At 38.4% G+C, this 26,626-nt stretch overlaps 1 protein-coding gene across 1 annotated transcript in view; it reads right to left on the bottom strand.

Moving 5' to 3' along the window:
• The window catches only part of LOC107509632, an 87,131-nt gene that overhangs the window by 31,708 nt on the left and 28,797 nt on the right, over positions 1-26,626 (bottom strand). The window contains 3 exon segments of the mRNA XM_036226540.1: positions 11,677-11,741; positions 13,205-13,389; positions 13,652-13,901. Coding sequence (XP_036082433.1) covers positions 11,677-11,741; positions 13,205-13,389; positions 13,652-13,901 — 500 coding nt within the window.

Raw genomic sequence — 26,626 nt, 5'->3', positions numbered from 1 at the left:
TCTATAATCAAGCAATGTAGAATCATTCTTGATTATCAATCAGAAATCTTTGACCTGCTTATTTTTTTTCTTTTAAGGATAGAATAAAAATCAACTAAGAATTATTATCTTGAGATTTGGTATCATATCAACCCCAGCATAACTTTGGGAAAACCTACTTTGACCTCTGTAGTACCAAGAGGTCTTGCATTGGAATGATAAAATTAGCAATTTTGAGTGTGACCTGATTTTGACCAAGGCTAATGTTACAGAAAATATTACAAAAAATTGTATAAATAGTACAGAGTTCCCATGTACTTTTAACATAGCTTCTTGTTTATTCCAGTCCCTTCACAGGTGCCTCCTAAAAACACTTCTAAAAGTGAACTATCTAGAGACTTGGGGGCAACTGGAAGTAATTGTATTCATTGCATTTTTAACGTAGAAATATACTTGCCGTGCAAAGGAATAATACAGAGGTTTAAAATTTGAGGCTCATACTCTCAGTAAAGTATAAATACAAATAAATTCTCTTTCCTACTTTGCCTACCCCTGTTCATCAGGATTCTTCCAACAGCCCATCCTCTCTCCCGAAATATATGAAAATGCACACAGATGATAAGTATAAATGGAAGTGACTGACCTGATTTTGGGTTTTGTGGGGATAATAAGATCATATTATGCACAAGAAATAAAATATAGTAGAAGAGAAGCAGAGAATTTTCAGATATTATAAAGGAACATTGGAGAGTGACAGAAATTTGATGAACAGGAGGGAGAGAAGAAACTAACACTAAAAGGAAACATTACGTAGGAAATGCTATTGGAAAATTTCTATAAATTATTGCAAACCTTCCTTTTCTCCTAAAGCACTTAGTGTCACTGCCTTGTACAAGTACTTGAAAAACTTACATTCTGGCATTTAGGGGGGGAAAGGGGGAAAAAAAAAGAAGCCCTTCATATATCTAATAACTTCTTTCTATTGATTTTAAAAAATAATTTTTTGAAATAGTTTAAGGCTCACAAAAAATTGTATAAATAGTACAGAGTTCCCATGTACTTTTGACATAGCTTCCCCCAATAATAAAATGTTACATCACCTTAGCACATCGTCAAAACCAGGACATTGATGTTGTTCAATATTAACTCAGGTACAGATTTCATATAAACTTTTTTCTTTTTCTTTTTTGATCACCTCAATCAGGATATAGAACTGTTCCATCACTACACAGAAATTGCTGTGTTACACCCCCTAACCTAGGCAACCACTAGACCGTTCTCTTTTACTATAACTTTGTCATTTAAAAACTGTCATTTTGTCATACAGAGTGTAACTCCGAAACTGGATTGTTAAGCTTGCCCTTAGGATCCATCCTTTACATTGATTTTTAAAGTTCCCATTAAGGAAACTCTAAAATAAAGCCAACGACTTAACATTAAAAGTGATCAATAATTATTGCATATAACTTCCTACTATATATCTGAAACCATTTTTATGCCAAAAAGAGCCCTTTAGAAAATCCATTTATCTGAATTACTTTTTATTCTTCAAAGTTTTATAACCATAAGTGTTTATTCTGTTATGAAAAATTGACTATTCTGTTAAAATTTAACCTCATCAGATTTGACATTAAATTAAATGATTAAAATTCAAGCATTTAAAATTCTGAGAAAATAACACATTTTAATAGAGACTTTGTTAATGTACCCCCTTTTTAATGGTGGAAATGGCTGTGGAAATCTGCTACTTTGAATAGATAGTATTCCTAATCACAAATACAGAAATATTGGAGAAATTGGCATTTGATCGCGTTCTTAATGAAAATTTTATTTCTAAAACTTTAGTCTGGTTTTTAAACATATTTAAATAGGAATGTCCTGCTAAACCAGTAGAGTAGCAGTAACATGTCTTGTAATGGGCAGCTTCACAGTCCCACAGGCTCCTTAACTCACTCTGTCAGTGTATTTGGCCTTGGGCCCGAAACCCCCTCTCTCAGGACACACAACTTCTGAGCTCTTCACTCTGTCTTCTATTGATTATGTCACCTCACCTTTCTGACTTCCTATTACAACCTTGGCAATGCTGCCTGGGGTTCCCCAAGGTGGCTCTTGCCTTGCAAAGACCCATATTTCATGACAGTACAACACCCCTGGGGTCAGCTTTACAGATCCTCACACTGTAATAGCACAGACTAGCTGTCTCTGTTAGGACAGAAAGACCATCTCTCAAACCCAACTCAAAAATCACCACTTTCCTCATGTGCTCATGTGGCAAAGACATGCTATGCACTGCTGTTTTCCTAAAGCATCAGGCCCAGTAATTTAGAGGAGGCCTTTATAGTAAGGCAACTCTAGGGAGTTAATCCAGCAGCTGGCATGGAGCTCTCACTGGGGAAAGGTGAGCAGAGGACATAACCCAGAGGGCATGCTGTTAGGGACAGTAGGCACTGCAGAAAGCAGACAGGCAACTGGCCACAGAAAGGCACAGCAAACCACATCATCCAGTGGTTGTCAGAGCAGCATGAAGGACGTGGCAATGAGGAACTGGAAGCAGCAAGATGGTGGAGTTCCAGGCAATGGTCAGCAGCAGGAAAATCTGGAAGCAGATTATCAAGGCAAGAGTAAGGCTTAGGGGAGCACAGCAGTGTCTCTGCTACTGGCAATGGAGTACCCATTTTTAGTTAGAGCACAAGAATAAGGTAAGGAAGGGATAGGAAAGGGCACTAAAATTGATGGGCAGCCTACTAACCAAGGTGCTATAAGCATATGATTGCATTTAATCGCCACAACAACCACACAAAACTAATGGGGAATTATTATCCTCATTAGACAGGAGACAGAACTATGGTTCAAAAGGGTGATCTAGTTTTGCCATGGCCACACAGGTAACATGTGAGGTACTCAGAATTTGAACTTTGGACAGGCCTACTCTAAAGATATTGTTGCTGTATTTATACTGTCATTTGTCGTATTTTGATGATTTAATGTCAAATCTTTGGGAACACAGCCACCAATGCATATTTCAACTCATGACATTTATCTTTTGCCCTTTAACTTCTATTCTGTCATAGAGACTTTTTTTAAGAGACTTCCAGTGGCTATGGGAGAAGAAATAGTCAGATCTATCTGGGAATGAATGGCATTTGGAGGCAGCCAAGAGGAAAGCAGGGTGCTGGGTGAACAAGTGAGACCTCAGCTTCTTAGGGGGTCCACGGATGGAAGTGTATCAAAAGCAGAGAATGAAACCTGGAGGATGGAGCTAGGGTGTGTTTGGTGATCCCAGGCTGAAAGTAGAAAATTCAACTCCTCCAGTGAACTTTTCTCTGCATCCCACAGCATCCCACATACACACAGTGGGAACAGATGGCTCTAACAGGGAACCAGCTTCAGCCCTAATAAACTTGGAGGAGGATATGTAAACATGTAGGGATTTTTTTCTTTTGGTACAAATATTCATTGTAATTCTCGTGATTTTTAAAGTTTATACTTTATAAAGGCTTTTTTAAAAAAAAACTGAAAATAAATTTAAATGTTTCCAATTTTCCTCCTAAATTTCACCCTAATAAAAATATTTTATGACACATATATTTCAAATAAAGAGTAGTCAGACATGTATCCTTTCCAGTTTTGATGATTGTCAACACTGGAAGGTCCAGGCAATGTTTGTTAAATTTAGGACTGAGGTTTATTTGGTATGTCAGAGCACCACCTGGTGGATTAATTAATGATAACAGTCCAGAACAAAGAATCTTCATACGGCTCTGAAAGAACTGGACCTCTGTGATGCTCATCTCTGCTTTTCTTTCCCTCTCCTTTAGTTCTTTATCCTTTTCCTCTCTCCCCCTCTTGTCTTTCCCTATCCATTCACTCCTTCTCTCCTGCTTTGTTTACACCTTCATCATGCCACCTGTCAGTATCACTGAATCCTCAGAGCGGCTAAGGAGCTTGTTTACTTATGCCACCTTTAACGAACTCTAAGAGGTTTCTCAATTTCAAGTAGAAAGGCAAATACTACTTTCGAAGTTGCAAAATTCAGTTTTCTTCCAGAGACTGAATCTTTCTGCCCAGCGATGTGTTTGCATTTTTCCAAGGTGGAGTTTTTGTTTGTTTTATACATAAACATCCGGTCTAACAGAGCCTGTTAATTTTATTTGTGAATAATAACTAAAGTTGACTAATTCACAGTGTTTGAGCCTGTTGTTCTGATACAGCTGCACAATGGCTTTTGAGAAAAAGAAGGTCTCTGATCTCAAACGACCCACAAGTATTATGAATGGGTAGAACAGGACAAGTAAAAGACATTAGGGAGTGGTGGAAGCTGGGGAACTACAGGCCTTTTCACTTGTACTCAGGAACATACCTTATTCTGACTCAGCCAGCTCTTCAATTTTTTTAAAAAGAAGCCAAAGAGCTTATATGAGATCTTTAAGTAAAGAAGAAGAAGAAGAAGAAGAAGAAGAAGAAGAAGAAGAAGAAGAAGAAGAAGAGGAGGAGGAGGAGGAGGAGGAGGAGGAGGAGGAGGAGGAGGAGGAGGAGGAGGAGGAGGAGGAGGAGGAGGAGCCGCAGCCGCTATCGCTGCTGCCTACAGGCCAGAAACAGCCCACAGGCCAACTTCAGATTAAAAGTCGTTCACTAGGTGATAGAATATGAATAAGTGAGCAGTCTGTGGCTAAAATCCACTCCAGTACAAATAACTTTTACCACGCCTAAGAACCTCTACCACTCCTCAGTCAGAGCTGGGAAAAAGCAGCTGTGGGGCTTATGGGCTTGAGATTTGCACAGCATTTCCAAACAGATAAATCAGTAGGCTACATTTAAAACGTATTTAAGTTAAACAAAAAACACACACCTTAACTCAAATTTTGGCCATCATATCCTCAAAGAAAGTTTCCCCATCCATACACCCTACTGGGGCAATTTACCTCTAACTGAGTTAGGAAATAATTTGTCACCACTTACACATTTTAAAAAGAAATATATTAGTGTTCTTCCTCAGAGTTCTCTGGGAAATAGCATAGGTTTTTGTTTTGGCCTGGAAAAAACTTAGAGGGAACACAATAATAATATCTGAATAACAAATTTCATGTCAAAAAAAGATTTGAAGGATGTCATCATCTGCTCAGACTGCCATAACAAAACACCAAAGATCGGATCTTTTCAAAAACAAATTAACTTCCTCACAGTTCTGGAGATCCAGGTGTTGGCTAATTTGGTTCTTGGTCAGGGCTCTCCTTCTGGCTTGCAGATGGCCGCTTTCTCACACTGTCTTCACATAGCCTTTCCTCGATACATGAGCACAGAGCAAGAATGCACAAGCAACCAGTGTCTTTTCTTATAAGGACACTAAACCTGCCAGATAAGGGCCCCACCCTTATGGCCTCCTTCAACTTTAATTAATTATTTAAACCTGCCAGATAAGGGCCCCGCCCTTATGGCCTCTTTCAACTTTAATTATTTCCCATGTCCAAATAAAGCCACACTGCGGGGGGGGGGGGGGGGGCGGCGGGTGTCAAGGCTTCAATATATGAATTTCCAAAGAGGATATAAACATTCAACCAATAACTAAGGAACTCCACTATACTTTATCATTTGCATAATGCCCTTGAAACTAAAATAATTAAAGTATCTCCTTTTCAAAAATTATAAATTCTAATGTTGAATATTTTAGCTTAGCCAAATCCCTTTTCCCTGACCTATAGTCCATTTCTACTCTAATAAGCCATACCTGGTGTTTATTTTCATATGTTTTCTAGTCTTTCATAATATTTCAACTTAGTTTCTGAAATAATTCCTCCTTTATTGTTAAATAATTTCCAAGTTTTAGCTTTCCTTAGAACTTTGAGGCCTTACTTCTAGTGTAAGCTGTAGTTACGGCTTTTTCTCAGAATTTGCATTATAACTCTGAGAAGTTATCAATTTATAATTCCTACTAGGAGATTGGACTTAATAATATTCTGGACCTCTCGATTTTACCTTTGTCCTGTGGCAGATGAGCTATATGACTAAACAAACTGGTTTCAAAGAATAAAAATTTGTAATATTTTCAATTATTTATGATTTTTAAAATGGAATCCCTTGAATTACTCTTTGGAAATAAAACTGTGAATTGCCCTTGGGTACTGAACACTAGCAATGGCCTGTTCCTCCTACTCCCCCCTGTAAGCCCTGCGGCCACCTCTGGCTATCCACTGGCAAGTGGATGGCTGACCCAAGGCTAGACTGAGCTGATCAGATTTTTTTTTTCTCTCACAGAAATCTCAAAGAGAGACAGAGAAAGCTCCAGGGAGTAAATACGAATGTTGGATTAGAAGTCTTGTTGGCCAAGGGCACCAACTCGAATGAATCATGCCCAAGACAGTGAAGGAAGCCATCCATTCCTCAGAAAGGGGAATGAAGCAGGTGTTGAGAGCGAAGCAAAGACAAGAAGCTCTGCAACCTAGAAAGACTCTCTCCACAGTTCCCAGATCTCATCCTTGTGAATCTCCACTGTAGTTAAGTGGACAGAGTGGAGTCGGCTCTTCACTGTTTTAAAATATAGCATTTTGACAGAAAATATGAGGTATAGTGAGGCCAGCAAATCAAGCCAATAGATCAAGAGACAATTGTTATTAGAAAAACGCTTTGTTACAGTTCCAAGAAGAGGGGCCACATAGGAAGCACTGAGGTTGCTCATAAAGCAAAAAGGTAGGGGACACTGGGCAAGGGCCCTTTATTGTTGTTTCTGCAGGAAAGAACAGGTGGCGCAGGATAAATGGATTTATTATTGGTTAGTTTGAATAATTTAAGCAGACTCTGGGAGCTGCCACTAGTTGTCTGGTACCTGACCTGGATGTCGTTAAGGCAGTTGTACAACGGTCCAGAGTATAAGAACCTGATAAAGCAGATAGTTGGAGGATGGACTCTGGATTGATTGGTTTGTACTAGAAAAGCATGTCCCCTGACTGGGCTGGGAAGCAATGAGGGAAGCATAAGGCAAAGTGACTAAGACATGTTATTGGGTCGTTTAGAACAAGGTGTGTATAGCATATGCACGTAGGAAAGAAGCTAGAAACATGGTTAATACACTTACATCCAAACATGCTCTAAAATAGGTTCAGGGACTTGTCCAAAGATGCAGGGCTAATGAGAGGTAACACCAGGACTAAAAAGTCAAGTTCCTTGCTAACATGCCACACTGCTTCTATTGTACCTCCTCCAAACTTCCAGTCTCTTTGCAGGATAATATGGGGCACAGGACTTGGGCTCCAAAACAGCAAAAGCAAAACTCCCCACAAAGGATTTTCTGATCCTTCCTGGAATGGAAAGTATCACCTTTGAGAGTGAACTCCCAAGCTACAATAGCACTGTTCCCTTTAAGCAATAACAGAATTTCAGCTACCCAGAACATCACTTACCTGTCATGTAGAATTAATATTACATATCACGGTATGGTTAGTCTCTTGCAAAGACACACAGCAGGGGTTTTCTTGCTTCTAGGATGCTATTAAAACTGTGATCTGCGTACACCATGCCCTTATCTCAAGGTTGATAGGTGAAGCTTCTCCTGAAAATGCCCATTCACCTTGATTGTTCCCACTTTGCCTTCTGGTTTGGTGTACTTAGATACACTGTGTTCTTTATTACCTACTCTCATTCCCCCATTGTCTATGCTATACATTTTAAGACATTATACAGTGCCTCATTGATATACTAATTGGAAAATACATTTTTGTGACTTGTCTCTCCTTTTAGATAACAAACTTCCTACTAGCAAAAGTATCCTATATTTCTTGTCCTTTCTCTCAGACTTTATTCCAGGTAGGAACATAAACAAGCTATCAGAACACAGCTATATCAAAATACAAAATAAATGAAATAAAAAAATCAATCGAGCTGCTTTTAAGCTATATGGCTCTCAGCTGCTTGATGATTATTATCCTTGATTTAAAAATGTTTCCACTTCTTGCCTTACAGTCCAGTTTAATTCATGCACTTATTCTTAGGTAATGTAATATATCACTGGTCTGATATCCATTGTGGTAAACACATGAATCACATGTAAATTAAAAGCATGAGGATGTATTACCCCCATTTGATGCAGAGTTCAAACCACTGATTTTATGAAATCATAAAATAAAGTCTTCTAAGGAACACACATATGCATGCACATATACACACAATATGCTACTGAGTTTTTTTAATTTATTTATTTTAATTAGTTTCAAGTATACAGTACATTGGTTAGACATCTATATAGTTTGTAAAATGATCCCCCCAATTGCTCCCTCCCTCCCCTGACCCTCCACCTAGCCAATTAATACTAACTAACTGCATTCCCTGCGCTATGCCCCCATCTCCATGACCATCCATCAGCTAACCCTTCATCCCATTCTCCCAGTCCACAATGCCCCCTCCCCTCTGTTCATCACCAAATTTTCCACTATATTTTTGAGTGTTTTTGACTAGTTTGTTCTTTTTATTGCTTAGATTCCACATATAAGTGAAATCATATAGTGTTTATCTTTCTCTGTCTTACTTAAATACCTTCTAAGCCCATCAAAGCAATATGCTTTTCCACCCCCTTCCTTTTAGTCTGTGTCTTTTAATCTGAAGTGAATCTTTTATAGGCAGCATATGTAGGGGTCTTTCAGCCACTCTATCTTTTGGTTAGAGCACTTAATTTGAGGTACTTGATGATAGGAATGTAGTTATTACCATTTTTTATTCCTGTTTTTGATACATGTTTTTCCTTCTTAAAAAAGCCCCTCCAACATTTCTTGTAATACTGGCTTGGTGATGATAAATTCCTTTAGCTTATTCTTGTCTGTGAAGCTCTTTATCTGTCCTTCAATGCTAAATAATAGCTTTGCTGGATAAATTATTCTTGGTTGTAGATCCTGAGTCTTCATCACATCAAATATTTTTTGCCAACCCCTTCTGTCCTGCCTAGTTTCTTCTGAGAAATCAGCTGCCAGTCTTAATGTGTTTTCCTTTATAAGTAACTATTATTCTCTTGCTGTTTTTAATATTTTTTCTTTGTATTTAGCCTTTGGCATTTTAATTATGATGTGTCTTGGTGTGGGCCTCTTTCAATCCCTGATTTTTGGAATTTTCTGAGCTCCCTGGGATTTTATGTCCATTTCCTTCACCAGGTGGGGAAAATTTTCCATCATTATTTCTTCAAATATCTGTTCAATATCTTGATTTCCTTCAGTTATGCTGATCAGATGGATATTTAGACCCTTAATAGTGTCCCATATGCTTCTTATTTTTATAGTCTTGGCATCTTATCTCTTGCATTCTGATTGCATGTCATTGGCTTTCCCATCCTCTAGATAGGGCAGTTGATCCTTTTCTTTATTCATTTTGTTTATTCCTTTGTTTAATACATTTAATATACTTCTCATCTCAGATAACATGTTCTTCATTGCAGACTGGTTCCCTTTTATAATTTCCATTTTCATGTTTTTATCTCTTTGCTGAACTTCTCACTGAATTTATCTACACTTCCCATAAGTTCTTTGAGCATCTTTAAAATCAGTGGTTTGAACTCTGCATCTGTTAGATTACTTGACTCCATTATATCTGGATCTCTGTTCTGTTCTCTCATATGGCTTCTGCTTCTTTGTCTTCCCATTTTGGCTGCCTTTCCATGTCTGTTTCTATGTACTCAGCAAAGCTCCCAGTCTTATTAATGTGAATTTGTGAAGTAGATGTCCAGTGGCACAGTCCTGAGAGGGGTTCAGCTGCAGGCCAAGTTTAACTCAAGCCTCTACCCCTCTAGCACCACCTGTTAAGATTCAGCAAGCAATCAACAGATGCTGTGCTTATAGTTGCTTCAAAAGGCCACACCAGAAACTGAGGCCAGCTGCCTCCAGTGTGAGTCTAGGTGCTGCTCAGCAAGGAGAACCTGTCTCGCTGAGGATGTACCTGGATGTGGCTTGGGTGTGGCTGCGAGTTATGGGAGGCGGGTTTCAGTGAATCCTCTGGGAGAAAGACCTCGGTTATCCAGTTTTATGGTGTCATGGCTATGGTGGCACTGTCCCCCCGCACTGGTAGCAGAAAAGGCTCAACAGGGAACAATGGATACTGCTAGACTTCTGTACAGAGTGAGTCTCGCCTCGGCCTTCACTCTGACAGTGTCTCCATGTAAGTCCTTAGTGCCACCTGCGTGCAGCTGAATCAGCACTGGTGCTCAGAGCAAACAGGTCCGTCACCGTGTTGACCCAACTCCTTTAAAAGGCGTCTGTTGATGCTGCAGCCTCCGTTTCACTCAGATGCTCCAGACTGGGCAGCCCCGTGTCCTCACCCCATCCTACCTTCTGCCGTTGCAGGGTGATTTCTTGGATTTCTCCCTAGTTGTGTGGCTTGTTCATCAAGATCCCAAGCGATTTTTCCTTGCTCCTTGCTCCTTGTTTCCATCATAACTTTGCTTGGTCACCAGAGGGATAAACAGAGCCTCTACCATCTACATCGGTTTGTTTTCTTCCCCTGCTACTAGTTTTTAACAGATTTGACACTGCTCAATTTGGTGATATTCCAGAAATAGAGTAGAAAAGAATAAAGGATCCAGAAATAGATGAAAACTCATAGAATGTATATAACTGTTTTATTATTTTTACCTATGCTATTCATTCATTGCATCACTAATTTGTTCTACAAATATTTATTGACTATGTATTAAATCTAAGGCACTTTTATAGATATTCTGATTTAAAAAAAAAAAGATAAAAAAAAATCTGTCTTATTTTGTTGCAGGAAGCAACACCTGACAGAGGAAACTGGATGCTCAGACAACTTTGTTAGAGAAAGAATTTTTGGCTGGTGGAGTTTGTGGGGCTTAACAGCACTAAAGCAGAAGCTCTCCTTGGTTAGATTTCTTACAGCAGTGTCCACGCAAGAGGCATGCGATTCCTTTGTCTGAGGTTTCACATGCTCCTCATGACTCAGAATGGGAGGAGTTTCGGGTGGGGGGCTGCAAGAGGAAAGGAATTTCCAAACTACCGGTCTTATCTATTTAGGGGTTGTTTGTTTTGTAGAACCAGTGACCTTGGTGTTATCAGCACTGTTATAGGATTCTTAAACAGAGAGACGGGACACAAGGCCGTAAGCAGGAAGCAGCACCTATTGATGCCGGCACCGGCTCAGCAGATTCCTACCAAAAGGCTGAGCCCCGATTGTAACATAACAGGCAGTTTTATACAGTCTTGTTATTCATACACAGCTACAGAGATAAGGAAGAACATTAGTTGGTTGGCAAGTCATGAATCAACAGATGTGAGCTGGAGAGCCCTTGAGGTGGTGGAGGTAGCTATGGGAAAACATGTTAGCTGGAGAGTTCCTGGGGGTGAGAGAGCAGTCAGGAATGTACTTTAACCAGCTGAGTTGGTCATTTATGCAAGCCCTTTCCTTTGCATTTTTCAGATGCCTCCTCTCCTCTCAATTTAATCTACAGCATGGAAGAATGTACGATTATGTCCATTTAACAGATGAAAAAACTGAGGCTAGAAGGAGTATATTTATTTGCCCAAATACATAACTAATAAGTGACATCACTGGAATTCGGACCAGGTGTGTATGTCTTCAAGGCTCATGTACTTCTGAACACACCCTGCCGCCTTCCACCACAGTAAACATTTATAGGAGATTACCCTGAGTTTCAAATAAAAAAATATAAAATAAGTCTATCAATGACTTTAAAACTGCAAGAATGTGTACGTTAAAAATCTGTATATTTCTTGATATCGTTCTTGTAGTCTCTGTGCAAGGATACAGTAAAAATCCTAAAAACAAAGAAAAAAATATAAATCTTTTTCTCTCCCCACCCCCCCCACACACAAAATTTACACACATGTGAAAGACTACACACATGCACATATAAAGCTATCTTGGAAAGTCACTCTATTTTTCCCTGATCAAGTCACATGATATTAATTTTTTTAAATCCCATATGCCTCTGATTTACAAAATCATATTTGTAAACAAAGTTTATTTATTTCATGAACTACATTTCAATGGAATTAATATTTTTAAACCATTTTTACTTTCAATGAAAAAAACTAAATGCATAATAGTTTCAGGAAACTTAAGTTAAAACAAAATGAACCTTTTTTAAAAAATTTTTTTCTTAATTTTTAAATTGCATGATTTTTACCATATAAACTGTGGTAACATTATTAACTACTCTTCAAACAAGCTATTTTATTTCATGCATATTTTTCAGGAAATTGCATAATACTGCATAAAAAGATAAGGGAGTACAAATGTATAAAATGATATTTTTAAAGGCAAGAGTCAGTTTGACCATATCCTCTAACACTAATATAAAACCAAATGTCTGCACTAAAGGCAAAGAAAAGGTCATAAATATACTGTATTGCATTTTCTGTGAGTGAGGATGTATATATATCAGTTAAAAACTGAACTCCTACTAAAGACCAAATCGCAAGATATGGAGAAAAATAAAAGATACAACGATGAGTAAAAATGTGCTTTCTCTTCTGTTTAAACTGAAACCAAGGATTTTTTTCTTGGTTCTAAGTGTTTCAATCTTGGTTATTGACAGTAGAATTTACATTTCACAACTGAGCACTAATTTCCAAAAACATCCTATGACTTCTAGAGTTTAGCTGTGTATCAGTCGGGCTAGGTTAGGTTATTTTGCAATATCGAACCACCTGAAATCTCTCAGTTGTTTAAAACAACGTTTATTTCTCACTCATGTGTATATCCATTGTTAGTCAGCAATGGGCTTTCCTTATTGAAGTCACTGGGAACCTAAGCTGACAGAGGCTCCATCCTGCCAAAACAGAGGCAGGGAAGAGAGAACCTAGAGTAGCATGTGCTGGCTCTTCAATCCGATGCCTGGAAACATGCCCATTAAGTCTACTCACATGTTATTGGCCAAAGCAAGTCACATGGCCAAGCCTGGTATCATTAGGGTGGAATGAACAATTCTTCCACAGAAGGAGACACTAAATGTTTATAAATAATAGCCTTCTGGAAGTTCTTAAAGAACCCTACACCTAGGACTATAGTTTACAAAATAGGTTCATCTTCATCATCTCATTTGATCCTGATAACTCTGGGTGCAAGGCGCAGGGAAGGTTGAGTACAGAAATGCCATAGAACATTCCAGTAGAACTAACTCATCAGTTAACTGCTTCTGCTATGTCTGGTCTTTCAGATCAGCCAGTCAGATTGGCAGCAAAGGGTGGGACAAGCCAGACCAAGTCCCTTTCCAAACCGTTCTCATGCACACCAGCTTCATCCACCCTAGTTCTAACCTTTGGAACACTCCCAATTCCTTGTATTCTCTTATAGCCCCAGGAATAAAGTAGGTGAAGCCAGAGGGAAAATGACTGACAGGACAGGGCTGTAGTGAGACATAAGGAGGCCCATCAGGGTAAAAAAGACTGGTCAGCTGCGTCCCTAGATAGTGAGAGAAATATTACATAATGAGAAGGCAGTGCCTGCTTCAGGTGAACCCTGGTTGGATAAACACTAATAAATAACATGATGTGACCAGTAACAATGTATACAAGCTTCCTAGTTGATAAAACTCAGCCTGGACTTTCAAGGGGTTTAGGGCCTTTGGTCCTCAACAGGGGCCCAGGATAATTCACAGATTGTTCCTGACCCAGATGTCAACCACACTCACTGCTTCTGTCACAATCATAAGTAAAGTCCTCACCTCTGGTCGCCATAGTCGCAATGCCTTTCCCTCCCAGAGGGCCTGAAATACAAACAGTAGCAACTTGTAGACTGAGTCCCTTGTAACCTACTGGGCTGCCGCCACCTTGGAGCTCCAGTTGCTGCACTGTATTTCCTGTGAGTGCATTAAGAGGAGTCTGGAGTGCCACAGCAGGTCCAGTGCTTCTCACCTGGATGCCACACCCTTCTAATCTAGGCAGTGTAGCACAGTGGTTAAGCACATAGTGCTGCTGTCACACAGACCAAAGCTCAAATACGATTCTATCACTTGCCGGTTGAACGTCCTCTGAAACCATTTTGCTCTTTCATTAACTTGTCTTTAAAATGGAAAGGATAATCATAGTATCCACTGCCCAGCATTCTTCTAATGCTAAATGAGTTCAGGTATAATGCATTATCATAGTACCTGACATGCAGGAAACCCCCAATTATGTTAGCTAGTCATGTTAATTATGATTAAGAGGATATTATGCTTTTTAGCTGTGCCCAAGGCCACACACCCCTGCCCCTTGGGCCTGGGCCCACTGAGCTCTGCTGGAAAGTCTCCCCTTTCTTTCACCAAGAAGGTAGTTTTTGCACACTCTCCGTAAGCCAGCAGAGTAGGAAGATGCATACCTTCTCCCCTAGGCCCCGAAACCCCTTATTTCCTTATTTCAGAAGCAAAAAGTACAAAGCCTTGAATTCCCCCTCCACTGCTCCTTTTACCATGAACCTGGGGCTGAAGTGCCTCTTTGGCCAACTGCCAACCTGCATTTTATATTTGGTCCTCCTGTCTTTGCAAACCCTGTTCCTGCAGAGTCACCGAACACTCCATAAGATGCCCGGTATTCATGAGGGAAATGAACACCCAACTTACCACTGAATATGTTGTAATGAGAATAAAGAAAATCAAAATTAGCTTTAAAATGCTTAGAAAATAACATCTATTAAATTAAGAAGCTCACACAATCCAAGTCATTACAACTCCCAAATTCTAAAGTTCCACTAAACTTGTTTTTTCCTCATAGTGTTCTTCCCACTGCCCATTATTCGTATTGAGTAAATGTAGGGCAAATTAATTTGTTTGTCATCTTTTGGCAGGTTTCACAGTATTAGAGGAAAATAAAAGTGTTTTATTGATTCAATGGTGAATCTGAAAGGCTTTTAGCTCTATCCTCAAGTCAATGAATGTCCTAATGATCAAAAATAAAGGGCTAAAAAAATGAAGAAAAAAAAGGAATAACTGTCATGTCAATGGAATACTCTGGAAAGCAAAGTTCAGTGCTAAAGCTACCAGTAAATGTACAGCATAGTATAACGTCGTATAAATAGCTCTAGAGTGGGAAGGAATTTGTTGTATTCAAGGAATAGGGAAAAGGCCCCATACCACTAGAGCATCTCGGGTGAGGGGATTACTGGTGTGAGATTTCAGAGAGTGGAATGGTAAATTGAATTACTAGCGCCTCTCTCTCTCTCTCTCTCTCTCTCTCTCTCTCTCTGTCTCTCTCTCTCTCTTACACACACACACACACACACACACACACACACACACACAAAACACTTTTTGACAGTTCACTTCGTAATTCCTCTCATGAAAGAAGAAATATATTTCCCCATCCCTGGACTTTGGCTTTGCCATAAATTTTTCTTTTTTCAATGGGATGTCGGCAGATGTGACACAAGAATTGTGCTTGAATGCTTGGGTACACCCTCTTGTGTTCCTCCATTGCCTATTAGTTAGTAACTGGTACCAAGAGGAGAATGAGACACCTGGAGCAGAATGCACCTGAGCCCAGCCGCAGCAGAGCTGCCAGTCCACATAGCCCAGATCAGGCAGCCCTCAGCCAACCTGCACGCATGTCAGCAAACCAGCCGAAATCGGCAGAGCTGCCCTGGCTAACAATCCAAGAAAAAGGTTGTTTTAAGCCAGAGTTGTTAGGGTGGTTGGTTCCTCAGTATCGCTGTGGCAATCTCTAACCAATACTGATCTTCTAGGACTTTGTATGTCAGAATAAGAGTATGCCTTTTATTCCTGAGAGAGATTTTTAAAGAATTCAGTGACATTATCTGATTGACAGTGAATGTATCATAAAACCATTGCAGCTATCCAGACAAGAGAGACTTGGACCAGAGAAAGAGGATTGAAGGAAAATAGAAGTGGACAGAATCAAGAAGCTTTGTTATTTGGAGGAGCAGAGAAATGAAGTGGTAGTGAGGAGCCAGGGAAATATGAAAAAAAGGCAAGAAAGTACTAGACCATATCTGCAAGCTGCAGGAAAGGATCCAGGAGAGGGAGGGGCTGAGCATTTGAGGCACAGCTAACACAGACACAGCCTTCACTCTGAGCCTTGACTTGTCCTAAGCATTTCACTGAATTCATGCCTTTAACCTGTGAGATAGATTACAACAACACTCACCTTTCACAGAAGGGCAACTGAGGCACAGAGGGGTTACATAATTTTCCCAAGCTCATACACCTAGAGGTGGCAAAAATTCACACTCAGGCTTTTTTATCAACCAGGACCTGAGTACTTAGTCATTAAACTGCTGCTGGAGCTTGTCCTCAGGAAGTGAGAGGGGATAAGACCAGGGCACAAAAGGAAAGGTTTGGGTTCGATGCTCTCAGGAGTGCTTCATTCACAGAAACAGGAGTAAAATGGAGACTATAAGTTGTTTGATGGAATGGTAAGAGAGTGATGAGGGGGCTCCTGCCATATTATTTATCTTTATTAAGCGTGATATAAGGCAAGATCTTAAGATCAATGAAAGTGAAGTGAAGAATTTAGGAAAGACGAAAAGTGAAATAGCCACTTTAGGAAAGGGGAAAACTAATATATTCAGGAAATTGAGTTATGGTGAAGTGACCACAAATTTAAAGAGAAGTTAGCTAACAGGCGTAAGTATTTTTTTTCTCCACATTATTTAGCTGTTCAGGTTCAGGTTGAGAGAGAGAGGAAGACAGGAAGGGAAAAGGATATTTGCAGGGGTGTGATTGTAATGACAGACAGAGAGTCTAAGCCAGATATGGAGGGAACCAACAATAGGAACAGATTTCATAATAAAAATGTACATGAGGCAATGGCGAGTTGATAAGATGATAATAATCTACATAATATACTGTACAATATACCTGGTTAAAAATAAGGAATATCATACTAATAATGTATCAGGTGAAAAAAAGGAAAATATATGACACCACACAAAGAATGTGTGTATGTCTGTGTGTGTGTGGAGAGAGAAAGACAGAGAGGGAGAGAGCACACATGGAAAAGAAAATTATATATAAGAGATCGTTTTTTAAGGATTACTTCTTGAGGTAGAAATGGTGAGTGTTGTATTTTAAATTTCTGCAGGCCTTGTATCTTGTTCACAGTGTTCCATTGAGTAATAAGGGATAAATAAGTTAGGTTCCATTTACCATAGCCAACAAAGAATCTCAAAGGTCAGCCAATAGGTATTAACATCTCTTGGATGGAGCCTGTTTGCCATTTAAGCTTGTCTGACAACTCACTATTACACTGACAAGTGCCCTTCCACAGCTCCTTACATTTCCTGTTTTTCAAGTAAAACTGCATTTATAACAGGGTATCCTATGTCCCAACTAAATTGTGGTTTGCAGAACTGGTGATTTAGTGGTCCTTGTAGAAATTGATTAGCATGAGTTGATGATCGAAGGGGATCATTTTTTGACTGAAGAAGCAGGATTTTTTTTTTTCCCAGCAGCAGTGCCCAGCAGAGGGAAGATAAGGATATTATTGGGGTAGGATGGAGACCGTCTCCTTCACGGTTCAAGGCTCTGGTTTGTAATCATGATGGGAAGAAGGTTTAACCACGAAACTGAAGGGAGTGGAGAAGCTGCCCACCCTACAACAGACCAAAACATCATAGTGCAGAATTGGCACTATGCTCAGAGACATTCCCAGAGCAGCAGAAAGAGCTTGGTGAGGAGTCAAGAATGGAAAAGTTTGAGTGGATAAGTTTCTGAACACAAGCAGACACCACCTTGTGGATGTCTGAAATAAGGAAGAACATTTCAGAGAGGGGATAAAATGGTGGCCAGGGTATGTGGTGATTTGGGCAACAACGTTAATATGGTTGCATTTGCACTGAAACCCTGGAGGAGGCTATGTGGGGCTCACACGTACACTGTCAAACAAGGTGTCAGAAGTTAGCCTGCCCAAGGTTATAGGTCCGCATCTCCTTCTCTGCTAAGGAGTCTATTAAATATTCCTTATTTCCATGTTTTTGGTCCCTTAGAAAACTATGGTCTACAGGACTACATTTGAATTTAGGTAACAAAGTCTTTAGCCTATTACTGAACACTGCCAAAATACTTGATTTCTTTTTTTAAACTAAAATTACTATGTATTTATATCATGAAAATTCATGGAATCTCTCATTTCCCTTTGAGATTTGATCTACTTTTTTATGACACATCTCTTACTTGACAGTGTGATGAAACTGTCCTCTTTGAACATTTAATCAAATACTAATCACATTAGGATTTCAAAGAACAGCTTCATGAACTCAGAATCCTTGAAAATATACTTGATTTTAAGTTGAATCACTGACTATTCCTAAATAAGAAAAGCAGGGTTTAGAAAATGGAGATTCAATGTCATTTACTACATGCCTCCATTCAAGTACTGGGCTGTACTTTTAGCAAAGCTAAATCTTTAAGAATATGCCATAGGCTCTATTGGAAAGGACATAAATAATGGAAACTGGAGACTGGAAAATGGCAAGCTGACTCAACCTCTTGGAGCATCATTTGTGAGACCCAGCTGCAATAGCTAGAAGTTATAAAAAATGCATGCAGGATTTCTTTTTAAGCATTAACACACCACTACTTTAAATGTTGGTTCTGACTGAGAAATTCTTCTCTGCAGGTGCTTTTTACCCACCATAACCTCAGCAAGCTGCCAGGGTCTCAGGAGACTATACAAATTGCTGACTTAAAAATTCATTATCATATCTGCTCCCTTTACAAGACATAAAATGTACTCTATAATTTGCTCTTCTGAACTCTCAGGAACCTTAATCTTCAAGGCTCCAAGTGTTTTTATGATGCCATCTCTTGTCCATTATTAACACAGTGGATAGAGTTTTGAAAACACATCACACCCAAAAGTCCTCAAATGGGAAGTAAAAATCCCACTTGCCTGAACATTAATTTCCCTGAAGTAAGCAATATCAAAAGTGATGACAAAGGTGATCTCAACAGTAAATTATTGGGAAGAAAAGTGTGAAGTGTTTAACTCTATAGTTCCCATTTACCAACAGATGATGGCAAATGAATGACGAGGTCCAGAGGAATGAAGTCGCTGTTAGAAATCCATGAACAAAAGGATTCAATTCTGTGCAGCTAGGAAAGATAATATAAAATTATCAGGGATATAATATAAATATGAAGTTTAAGTAGGCATTATTTTGAAAATATAAAGACCAACCCTTGGAGTCTAGGTCATGATTAAGAAACAGATGTTCTTTCTTTGAAAGCTCAGGTTTGAATTCAGTTCAAAGCCCTTCCCTAAAATTTAGTCAATAGGCAAATACAGTAGAAATAGATTAAATGGATGAAGGAATGGAAAGGTCTAATAAAAAAATCATGAATTATTCAAGGATAATGTTTCTGTTCTAAAGAAGCACAGCACTTTTTAAAAATGCACTAGTAGATAGGTGGAGGCAGAGTACAATTTGATTAGACAGAGGCACAACTAAAGTCCCAGAACACTAAATAAGAGTTTGGCCAGTAATCATAGCCCATCCTGGATGAAATCAGAGATAAGCAAAATCACTTTAAAGGGATGGAATGACTAAGAGTAAATCCAACTGTAACACAATCTTTATGACATTAGCATATATTATGAGAAAATGGTCACTCAGAACAGTAATCAGTCTGGAAACATAGCAAATGGGAATGGAGAAAGGAAAGCATTGGCAGTAAGTGCCCATTGCTGGCGAGACACAGAATCTGGGAGATGTGACTGGTTCACTCTAGAGGTGCTCTCAGCTATGGGGCTTGAATTTATCTCAGGGATCCCCTTGGCCTGGATAAAAGATCCCTCGAGTGCACTTACATAACTTTACTTCAATTTGGTCTTCACTTAGCATCCCCTCTGACTGTGAATTCAGCCTCTCAGGCACCCTGATACAGGAAAGATTCATTAAATGATAAACATTAATATTTTAGTAGCTGGAAAGGAATATTTGCCATCAAAATTAATGAATCGACATTCAGATTTACACCATTCTCTTGTAAATTAACATGAGTCTGTCCTCTCCATTTGTCTCAGGCAGCATCTCATGAAGACTGGCATATAAACTTCTGGAACTGCAAATCTAACATCAGACCCAGAAAACAAGAATTGCACCGCCCTGTGGGGCAGTTTGGCAGTCTGTTGGCTAGATCCTTAAAAGTGGCTCTACTCCCTGATGTTACAAGAAAATAAAAAAATAAAAAGTAAATGTAGGAATGCATGATCCACTTAAAATCTTGTGAATTTAGCTCTAAATGATTATGTGAACCAAAAAAAACAATTATATAAATCAACTTAAACCCACTAGATTGTATAAGAATAGATGCCATATCTATTTTATTTGTTGTGGACCCTAACACAGGATATTAGGAACTCAAGGAAGTTTTTAAAAATAAATACAAATTTAAGAAACAAGAGGAGATAAGGGTAGGGGAAAGAAGAAACTTCAGGTTCTTTCTAGAAGATTAAGCAGCTGGTGAGACGTGACAACGTTTCATTTGACTATTATGTCAAATGGTTTCCATCCTTTTGAGCAGCTATTAATAAAAATATTTGGAGAGAATTATGAAACTAGATCAGTCACATAATTGGACCATTCATTGTAGTACAAGGCTGTGAAGATACAAATTGTTCTTGCTTTGATATAAACATAAACTGAGATTATTTTAAAAACTACCCATCTTGAAAAAAAAAGACATCTGAAAGTCCACTGTATTTGTCTTCTATGTGACTCATGTATACATACTCTATAGTGCTAAGTTTCAAACAAATATATATGATGAAGAGAAAATAGAGAATAAAGCTCCATAAAAAGGATTGGATAAATCTTTAAGGAAAACATAAATCTGAGAGAACAGAGTGCTCATATTAAATAAGTTGTTCCTACTAAATAAGTTTGAAATAAAAGGAAGACTGGAAACTGTAAGTACACAATGAATAAACAGGTAAAATACATCCGAAAAGCACTCAGTTTGTGAGTACCTGTTGGGACAGTTTTTTGCAAAATCTGGACCTCAGATGAACAATCAGCATCATGCTCCTGAAGAGGCTTAATCATCATTCTCAGAGAAACATATATTTCTCAGTGATTACAATTTCCTTTTCTAGGACTCCTGATCTCACAAACTTGAAATGGTTTTGATGTGGCAAGTTTCTGAGCAAATAATGAACAAACAAAACAAAACCGGTCAGAGAAAACCGAAATTGTAACGTTCACTTTAACTTTCTTAAGCACTCACATCAAGCACTGCTGATAACCATCCACTCGATTTTAGTTACAACCTGTAACTAGCACTTCAAGTTTCCAATGGCTAATCCATCTCTGCTGCAGGATTTGTTTTCCATAAAAGTGCTGAGACCACTCCACTGCCTGGAGAGAACAGAGTACCCACCAGCTCTAGATGTACCAGAATGAAACTTTTTTTCCAAAACACAGGGCAGTTATAGACTTCTGAAGCTCACTAATGTCCTGAGAATTTCCACTGCTCAGGTGTCCCTTATTGCTCAGGAAAGGAGCGGGGCTGCCAAGCCCCAGGTGGCATGGGAGTGCCAACTGCTTGCTTCCCAGTACCCAACACCACCTTTTATTATGGAAAATTTGAAGTATCTTAAGTAAACAATTCAACCAGATGGTAAGGACAGAGTACACAAGTCCGGGATTAAGATAGTGAATCATGCCACACAGCTGGGTTTGAACAGATGTTCTGGTAGTATATTATAGAATAGGACACTATACTGTAAATCTTGGGACAAATGAATAAAGAGGCCTTTTTAATTATTCTAGAAGTCTTCCCGAGCTTGCAATCTTTTGGAACTTTATGGGAAACCTATATCTGTCATTACATCCGTCCTTGGGATAACTTAACAGATAGGGAACCATAGTGGTTAAGAGTTAAAGCTTTAGAGCCAGGTACTCTAGGTGTGAGTTTTACTGCTTACTAGTCTTGGGCCCTTAAACAACTTATTTAGTATCTCTTAGCTTTCTTCAATTTGTGAAAGAGAAATAAGAATAGTAGCTAATAGAGTAATTGTGAGGATTAAATGAGATACTGCAAGTAAAATACTGAGCACAAATTTTTTCTTTATTCAATAAAAGGTGTTTAGTAAATAGTAGTATTCAATATTATGAATCACAGCTGTGTCAGTCAGTTCCTCTAATCTTCTCCCACTAGGTCTTGGTCTACTGATGGCCTTGTTCCCAGCAGCCACTACCCTGAGGGCCCACAGTGCCTCATGGTCACAGCCACCTCATTTACATTTCCTGCTCTAATATTCTAGGATGCTGTGGATGGCCAAGTGAGTTGTATAATCAAAGCAGCTCTGAAGACAAAATACAGTGAAGTCACTCTGGCCTAAAGTGGTACATGAAGGTGTGGTGCAAAAAATGGGATTTTTAAAATGTTAATTTATTTATATCTTACACCAATCCCAAATTGTGGTGGGATTTTTTTTTTTAAGCACATAAACAATAGTAGAAATAAACAGCTGAGGGAGTTTTATCTAATCATGTCCCAGACGATGTTGGGCTTGATATGGGCAAATCAGGCTATCATTGTCCTGTTACCAAACAATGAAGGAAAATATGATCAGTTGCAAAATTCATATATGTCAATATATGTCTTCTATACCAGCCACTGTTCTAAGCATTTTAGATGTATTAACTTACTTGCCACACTTCCATAATTAGTCATTCGTTGTTGCTATTTACACAGACAGGAAACTGGGACTCTGAAAGGTTAAATCAGTGGCCCAGCGCTCACTGTGGTGGCACTGAAATTTGAACTGTGGTTGCCTGGTTCAGAGCCCAGGCTCTCAAGGACTAAGCAATGCTGTTTTGATAGACAATGCGAAACATGTAATATCAAAACCAATAGTTTAGAGGAAGCGTTTCCTAACACTGAGCCCTTATAAAAACGAAAACAGTTTGACAAAGTACACTAGTTTCCAAATTTGGGGTTTCTCATTTCCCAGGTCAATTAAATTTTAAAAAACGTTGGGGTGGAGGATTATGATGTACAGCTGACCATGTCTTTTTGTTTGTGTGTGCCAAATAAGAGCATTAAAACATCAATTTTTTTTAAGCACACACAAAAAAAACATGAGCATAATCTAAACGTAGGTCTTATTTTTAAATTTTGAATAAATTCAGCATTGTGGAAAAGGTACATAGTCCATATTTTTCTCATTTGCCTCCGACAGGTGAAAAGCAGTCAGAGAATATCAGTGGTGCGTAAACCAGCATCTGAGAACCACCGACAACCTCTCCGTGGAGTTCCTGAGATCCCACAACAAGGACCCAAAGTAGAATTGAGACTCCATCCTTCTCCTGGCTGGATCTCAGGAAGTTCTCAAAATTAAGTCTCTTAAGAACCAGAAGATGTGATCTGTTCAAAAAACAAAGAAGGTCTGTGAGAGGTAGCCAGAGTAGAAGACTCTCAGTTCGTGACTTTCACACGATATGCACAGTGCACCCACAAATATGAACACATCACTGCGATCTTTGAGATACACCACGGCACCTTAACTGTAAGGCTATAATTTCAGCTTTGAGTGAAATTCATGACTAAATCTTTAAAAAGAGCATAATATGCTTAAAAGAAATATAAGATTAACACCAGGAACATTGCTAGATTTTCCTGATGCTAACACATTGGCAGCATTTTTCTATTTGGTTTGGTAAAGAATTTGAGTTGCTTATAAATTTATGTTAAAACGCATCAGATGCTTTCAGAGGCTGAAGCCAGCAGCCTCACTTATTCAGGGCGTTGGTATTTACAATACCTACTGTTCCTATATTTCCATTAGAATGCAATTATCCTGCTTGGGAAAAAATAAAGGTCACTAGGTTAATGGAGCTCACCTTTCTTTAGCCCATAAATAATAAATCAAATATAATATTTAAAAAGAAAACCACATCCTGCATATCATTGTATTTCTGATGCTTTTTTCATAGGACATTTCAGTACATGGCACTTAACTGTGGCCATAATCACTGCATCAAGTTCCTATATCACTGGTTCAGTCAAAAAGTACACAGCATGTGTCTATTAAATTGATAGACATCAATACTAAAATGTTCAAGAAATTTCCCAAGACATTTTCAAAGCACATAACTGTACATTCTACTCTGACTTTAAGGAGCATATCACAGAATGATTTATCCTAGCAAATATACAGAACATTTCATGAGCTTTACTGAAGTAGTAACAAAGATATTCATTTTTAACTCTTTTCTCATTTGCCCCTAGAATACTCTCCCAAGGCGCTTGGGTTTTCAACATTTACCCCAAGATAACTTGCAGGTTGCAATCCTAACCCTAACCCCAAAAGTTTGCCATGAAATATCTCACTTTTATTATTATTTTCGCATCACTCTAGTATATCAATAGTCTTTGGAAACAAATGACATCATTCTATTTATAGCATTCTGTTTTTAGTAGTGGTCTTTCCATTTACAAAATATAGTAATTCTTGATCACTGAAATCCTAGAAAACGTAGCATCCCTACGTGTGACGTTAAATTAATGCTGGCAGTGAGCTACATTATTTTTTCCTAAATACGAAAAGGTTTTAAATTCTAAACAAATACAGATTCAAGCATATTTCTTTCCTTCTAAATGGCTTAACAGTCATGCTTGTAAGTAGACAGCAGACAGCGCTTATAATGCTAATAATAAATTTCTCTAGACAAGACTCTGCTGCCATCAGTTTCCCTAATGAAAAAAAAAGAAGACTTTCCTGCCAGCTAATAGCTGAATAGGGCTCTCAGCCCAAAAGAGCCTAATCAATGTTTTCACTTCAGGTTTCTCAAGGGAACAACTAAGCAATCACTCCAATACCTGGCACATCAAGATTTATAAGGCAGAATAAGAACACATGCCTAAATAGCTTTAGAAAGCCATTGGTCTTGAGTTAAAAAAAAAAAAAAAAAAAAGGAAAAAAAAAAAACAGCACAGCTGCTATTATATCACCATCGCCCTGAAAATAAGGATACGTGCCTCATGAGATTTATCTGAGAAATATTTTTAACATAAAAAGGGAATTATAGTACATCCCCAAGCCTGCTATAAGAAATATTAAACACTGTTGGTAGAATCGCAAATTGGTGCAGCCACTACGGAAAACGATTTAGAGGCCTCTTAAAAATTTTTAAATAGAACTACCTTATGACCCAGCTATTCAAATACTGAGTATGTATCTGAAGAAAATCAAAATGCTAATAAAAAGATATGTGCATCCCTATATTCACCATAGCGCTATTTACAATAGTCAAGAAATGGAAGCTACTTAAGTGACCATCAGCAGATGACTGGAAAAAGACAATGTGGTACATATATACAATGGAATATTACTTGGCCAAAAAAAATGAAATCTTACCATTTGCAACATGGATGGACCTAGAGGGTATTGTGCTAAGTGAAATAAGTGGGACAGAGAAAGACAAATACCATGTGATCTCACTTATATGTGGAATCTAAAGAACAACAACAACAACAACAAAAATGACCAAACAAAAGGAAAACAGACTCAGATACAGAAAACAAACTGGTGATTGCCAGATAGGGGTGGCAGTTGGGAGCTGGGTGAAAAAGGTGACAGGATGAAGAAATACAAATTGGTAGTTACAAAATAGTTATAGGGATTTGAAGTACAGCATAGGGAACTAGTCAATAATATTGTAATGACAATGTTAGACTAATTTCCAGGTATTGTGTGTATGTGGGGGGGGGGGGTAAATTATATGTCTAACCACTAAAACTAATGTAAAATAATATTGAATCAATGTTCAACTCTAATTGAAAAATAAAAATTTAACAATAACCAAAAAAAATATATTTTTTTCAGCAGCATCACAGCGCATCCCTGTGAGCAGGCATTTTAACTTCAAATCATAAACCTAGCAATGAACCAGCCAACTGTTTCCTTAAACAACACAGCAAGGACATTCACAGTTTTTATTAAAAAATGTTTATTTGAAGGGCATGTAGCTATCATCAATAGCACATAATTTTTTTACCATAATTAGTACCAACAAACATAATAACTACTATTTACTGAGTGTTGTTCTGTCAGGGACTAATCTAATAGTTTTATGTGGATTATCTAATTTAATCCTTGTAAAAATTCCTTATGGTCTGTGAAGGGTGGCAGAGCATACCACCCCAAAATATGCTACTTTGGCATAAGATTATTTTGAGCTGAGGCACCCCAAAACAGCACATACAAGAAGGACATTCAAATCTCCCCCTTTCTTCCTGAAAACAGATTAAAAACTCCCGTGTGAAAGATGCGCTCCCACTACCAGGAGAAAAACAACATTCTTCAACGGAGAGTCAAAGCCGAGAGAATTACGTAAAAGCAGACCTTGTTAAAATAATTCTTATCTTTGTTTAGCCTCCTCATATATTTTAGTTACTTTTCCACAATTGCCTCTCTTTGTTCAACCCATTAGAAAAGTATTTAGGTTTTGCTACTTCTCTGGGTCATCATTTCCTATGAGGTCTCCCATATCACATAAAAACTTATATAGATTGTATGCTTTTATCCTGTTCATCTGTCTTGTCAGTTTAATTCCCAGGACCAGTGAAAACACCCTAAGAGGGCAGATGTAAAATTTTGCCTCCCCTAAATCTGTGATGATTTGTTATCTAATTAATGCTCCTGGTCCATCAGCACAAAGCATTAAGATCTAACATTATTTAAATACAGACACTTAT

Source organism: Rousettus aegyptiacus, unplaced genomic scaffold (assembly GCF_014176215.1).
Source record: "Rousettus aegyptiacus isolate mRouAeg1 unplaced genomic scaffold, mRouAeg1.p scaffold_m13_p_10, whole genome shotgun sequence".
NCBI lineage: Eukaryota > Metazoa > Chordata > Mammalia > Chiroptera > Pteropodidae > Rousettus > Rousettus aegyptiacus.
This window is presented reverse-complemented; position numbering and strand designations above follow the sequence as displayed.